The 5,396-nt window shown below is 34.9% G+C and overlaps 1 protein-coding gene across 1 annotated transcript; it reads left to right on the plus strand.

The window, feature by feature from the left end:
• The first annotated feature begins 731 nt into the window (after nucleotides 1-731).
• Nucleotides 732-2,029, plus strand: LOC107084852 (interferon-inducible GTPase 5-like). The gene is made up of 2 exons (XM_015374899.1): nucleotides 732-1,287; nucleotides 1,404-2,029. The coding sequence occupies exons 1-2, from the start codon at nucleotides 732-734 to the stop codon at nucleotides 2,027-2,029; spliced, it is 1,182 nt and encodes a 393-aa protein (XP_015230385.1).
• Nucleotides 2,030-5,396: the final 3,367 nt, after the last annotated feature.

Here is a 5,396-nt window from a genome sequence, read left to right on the forward strand (position 1 = left end):
TTTCAGTTTCTTTATTCATCAAATTTCTTTTTAACTACCTGTCTTCTTCCAGCTGTTTCCATCCATAGATAGAACAACCTTTTTTCATTCTATTAATTTTTTTCCCTGGATCTTCCTCCTTTGTTTGGATTCTTGTTTTTGTAACCTTAACAATCATATGTTGGTAATCTTTAATTATCAAAATTACTTTGAAACCAAATGAATAATGTTTATTGTAAGAAGAGTGTATTACACAAATCTTGTTTGCATTACAGGATTTTTACCAATTTCTTTAAATATTTGTGTCTGATTTTGGGGTGACAATGGTGTTAATATAGCAGTAGTTTACCCTGCAACCGAAGAGTTGTTGGTTTAAGCCCTGGCTCTGGCTTTTCAGTGTCGTTGTGTCTTTGGGTAAGACACTTCACCCGAATCGCCTAATGATGGTGGTAAGAGGGCCCGGTGGCATCTTTGTAAGGCAGCCTTGCTTCTGTCAATGAGCCTAAGGCCAGCTGTGGCAATGAATGACTGAATGTAGTGTAAAGCCCTTTGGTCAAGTCCTCTGAAATGAAAAATGGTAGGTACTAGCCATTCATTATTTGAAAGGAAATCCTATGATTAACTAAGACGTTACCAAGATAAAAGCTTTGGTTGGTTATTAAAACCACTATCCTAATAAATGTGATGTTATTTAAATTGATGTTGAAATTATCACATTTCTGATTATACACATTTTCTCTTTTCAGACAAGAATGGAAGAAAACTTTGAAGCAGATCCTGGAATGATTCAAGTAATACAAGATGCAATGAGAAACAACCCTGAGACTGCAGAAGAGAAACTCAGAGAATATTTGGACAAGACAAGTAAAGTTCCTATAAACATAGCAGTCACTGGAGATGGTGGTAATGGGAAATCATCCTTTGTCAATGCCTTTAGAGGAGTGGATGACAATGATGACCATGCTGCTCCTACTGGTGTTGACGAAACCACCATGGAGGTAAAAGAATATCCCCATCCAAACCATCCCAATGTCATCTTTAGTGATCTTCCTGGAATTGGAACCACTAAGTTTCCAGCTTCAAAATACTTAAAGCTTGTTGGATTCAAGAAGTTTGATCTCTTCATCATCATCTCAGCCGGTCGCTTCACAGAAAATGATGCTAAACTTGCTAAAGAGATCAAGAAAATGGGGAAGAAGTTTTACTTTGTTCGCTCAAAAGTTGACCTTGATTTACAAAATGAACAAAGGAAACAAGACTTCAGCGAACAGAAGACTTTGGAAAAGATCAGAGATTATTGTGTTAAAAGTGAGTGTCTTCCATTAATTCATGTTTAAATGAGTCGTGAAATCCATGTTTTTTATATTTTCAAAAGAAAACGGATAAAATAGCAAAAGCTCTTAATGATCTTTTTTTTTAAACAGGTCTCAAGGAACATAAAATTGAATCTCAGCAGGTGTTCCTGGTTTCCAGCCATGACATTCATCTGTATGATTTCTCTCTCCTACGAGACACCATAGAGAGAGATCTTCCTGATCACAAGAAAGATGCTCTGCTGTTAGCCTCACCTAGCATATTTCCAGACATCATCGAAAAGAAGAAAAAGTTTTTCCAACGTCAAATATGGTGTCTTACTGCTCTATCTGGTGTTGTAGCAGCCGTTCCACTCCCAGGTCTTTCTGTTGCAGTTGATTTGGCCTTGGTGGTTGGTGCTGTCACCCATTATGTCGTTGGGTTTGGGCTTGATATTCCATCTCTTAGGAGGACTGCAGACAGAACAGGTATACCATATGATGAGCTGAAGGCTGTCATCAAGTCTCAGTTGGCTGCTGAAGAAATAACAAAAGAGCTCATAACGAAGGTGATTCTTCAACTCTCTAGCAGGGCTGCACTGATGGTAGCAGAGGAAGTGTCCAGATTTATTCCATTTGTTGGAATTCCAATGTCAATGACATTATCAGCTGTGACGACCTACAATCTTTTGAAGCTTTTCCTTGATGTGCTCGCTGAAGATGCTCAGAGGATCTCTGACAGGATCCTGATGGGCTAACTAGAAAGAAGAAGCTTCTGAAAAACAGTTTAAATTCAGTAGAAATTAGACATTTCTTGCTTATAAATAAAAAAAGTCTTGGTTGTATTATTTGCTTACCTCCACAACTAGGCAGTTGATAAAAAAGCTGGAAAAATTCATCTTTACCTTATATTTTGTCCCTAAAAACATTTATCTGTTGCTATAGACTCTCAACTTTCAAAAAACAATTATTGTTCTAGATTTTATTTTTAAAATATGAATTATTTCGTAAATTTTCTGCATCAGTGCTAGAAATTATACTACCGTATTCTATGGAATGATAACTATTTCATATTAGAATAAAAGGGGGTGTTATTTTTAGTATATAATGCTTTCTAAAACAATGAATTAATTAATACATAAAAATTCTTTTTAAATGTGCTACAATGGTATTAATTCAAATATCAATTTTTATTCTTACAAGATGTTTTAGATTTAAATAAAATTAAATCCCGTTAAGGACTTTTACAAGAATCTTGATGGAAAAATTTTTTGTATTCTACTGATATTTACCAACATGTTATCAGAAATGTTGTTTGGCATTGAGGTAACACAACAACTACTCATTTGTAAATATATCTAATAACGGTCTCATCCTAACAAATTAAGTTTCTGTCTAAATCTGTCATTTGACAGAAAAAAACACTATTTTCAAAAAGGTCATATGTGATGCTTCAACCTCTTTTATTACATTGTTTCAAATTAACAGGTTCCTTCCCAATACAGATATAACAATTATACGTACCGTTATGATGAGTAACTTTGTACCATTTGTGTATCTTTAAACATTTTATGTACTCTGCACCAAACATCCCTTCATGTAAAATTATTGTATTTCTTGGAGTTGTAGTTTCCCATCAGAACATTTTTTCAACAAATTTAGTTCCTTTATTTTAATCTCCTTCTCAAGTTATTTAATAGTGTTAAGATTCTCCCTTTTCTTTTTTGTTGCATACGTAATGAATTTTCCTCATATATATGCTTTTGAGGTTTATCACACAGAAGTTATTTCCTCAGTGCTACACGTTAAAAAAGTCTTTTAGACCTTATGACTTGCTGAAGATTGGATTAGACAGTAATAACTTATTAGGTTGGCCTTAATAGTTAACTTGCATCTTTTAATTATAACGAAAGAATGATCACTAAATTAAGTATACAGACTAAAACCTGCTATTTGCTAAAATAACTAGTTAAACCAAAAATTTGCTATATAAATCTAAAGCTATCTATCTATATTTACGCTCTCAAAGATGCTCTGTTCAGAACTTCTCAAGTACCATAGTTAAAGCTTCACCATGTTCAATTTCTCCTACAAAGCACCTTTTGCTGTTCGATAGATTTTATTAAGATTCTTGTTCTGTTCAGTGCAGTTATTTCAGATTAAATGTGTTTAAAATTCTGTGTTTGTAACTGCTTCCTAAAGATCAGAAATTAAAGCTGGTTCTAAAACTCATTCATATTGTTTTCATTTTAAATGCTTTTATATATATTATCAGTAGCTTTTTTGGTAAGTGTAAAAATAAATGAGTTGTCACTTTTCTGTAGTTGTCAGTAAATGTAGAAATATCTAACTTTAATTCTTGGATTAATCAGTATTCTGATCAGAAATCAGATTTTGAGCAAAGTATTAGATGTTCATGTATTAATTAAAATATTTATGTATATACCAGAAGATTATAAATATATTAAATTACTAGAACTGGGAATTATAGTTAATTAATAGGTGATTCAAATCAAGGGTAAAACCATTTAATGGTTATTAGTTAAATGCTTATTTTGATCACTTAAAGCCTTGTCTTAGACAAACTTTATTGTCATCTTGTACATAAACAAGATGACAGTATGAAACAGATGGTGCGTTGAAGGTGAATGAATGGAAAACGTTGTTGTTGGAATAATTTATAAGATACTTAATGTTTGGGATTATGATCTATAATGTGTGATTCATTGCTTATTAACTCTGGCTGAAGATCATTACAGATAAATGTCGTGCAAGAGACATGTTGTGAAAAATGCTTGAACATCCTCTTCGGAGCTGAAACAAGTCGCTCTCGAAACATCTATTATCGGAACATACTTAACTGCAAATCAATCACATGCTTTGTTTTGACATATGCGCTGAGGCTGCAAGCCTGGTAATTTTGTTCCCCTTTCCTTTAGTGCAGCCTCAGCTTGTGTAACTAGGGACCCCCGGACTTTAATAAATAGCGGGGAGAAAGCTGAGACCGGCAGAGTGGGTTGGAGATTGTAACTGTACGGTTTCTTCCTACTCTCCTCGCGAGTAAAAATAATTCTGACTCTGTGCCTTTCTCTCCTTGTTTGTACAATGTTTTAGGTGTCACCCTGTCCCATGTGCAGAAAAACATCCCCAAAGCATGATGCTACCACCCCCATGCGTCATAGTAGGGGTAGTATTCTTGGGATGTACTCATTCTTCTTCCTCCAAACACAGTTTTTGGAATTATGATAAGTTCTAATTTGGTCTCGTCTGACCACATGACTTTCTCCTATGACTCCTCTGGATCATCCAAATGGTCATTGGCAAACTTAAAACTGTCCTTGAAATGTGCTGGTTTAAGCAGGGGAACCTCGGGTGCCATGCAATTTCAAAATTTTGATTTCAAAACCATGACGTCTTAGTGTATTACCAACAGTAACCTTGGAAACGGTGGTCCGAGTACTTTTCAGGTCATTGACCAGCTCCTGCCGCATAGTTTTGGGCTGATTTCTGACCTTTACTAGGATCATTGAGACCCTACGTGGTGGGATCTTGCATGGAGCCCCAGTCCAAGGGAGATTGACAGTCATGTTTAGATTCTTACATTTTCTAATAATTGCTATAACAGCGGAACTTTTTCCACCAAGCTGCTTGGCAATTTCCCTGTGGGCTTTTCCAGCATTTTCCAGCGATGTGTAGAGTTTTGTCTCTAATGTCTTTGGACAGCTATTTGGTCTTGGCCATGTTAATAGTTGGATTCTTACTGATTGTATGAGGTGGACAGGTGTCTTTATGCAGCTAACGACCTCAAACAGATGCATCTAGTTTAGGATAACAAATAGAGTGGAGGAGGACATTTTGAAGGCAGACTAACAGGGCTTTGAGGGTCAGAATTCTAGCTGATAGACAGGGGTTTAAATACTTACCTGCAGATGCATCATACAAATAAATAGTTTAAAAATAATATATTTTATTATCTGGATTTTATCTTTAGATTATGTCTCACAGTGGACATGCACCTATGATGATAATTGAAGGATTTCTAGGTGGGAGAACTTGCAAAATAGCAGGGAGTTGAAATATATATATATATATATATATATATATATATATATATATATATATATA

The sequence above is a fragment of the Cyprinodon variegatus genome, unplaced genomic scaffold (assembly GCF_000732505.1).
Source record: "Cyprinodon variegatus isolate N-32 unplaced genomic scaffold, C_variegatus-1.0 Scaffold110, whole genome shotgun sequence".
NCBI classification, from domain to species: domain Eukaryota; kingdom Metazoa; phylum Chordata; class Actinopteri; order Cyprinodontiformes; family Cyprinodontidae; genus Cyprinodon; species Cyprinodon variegatus.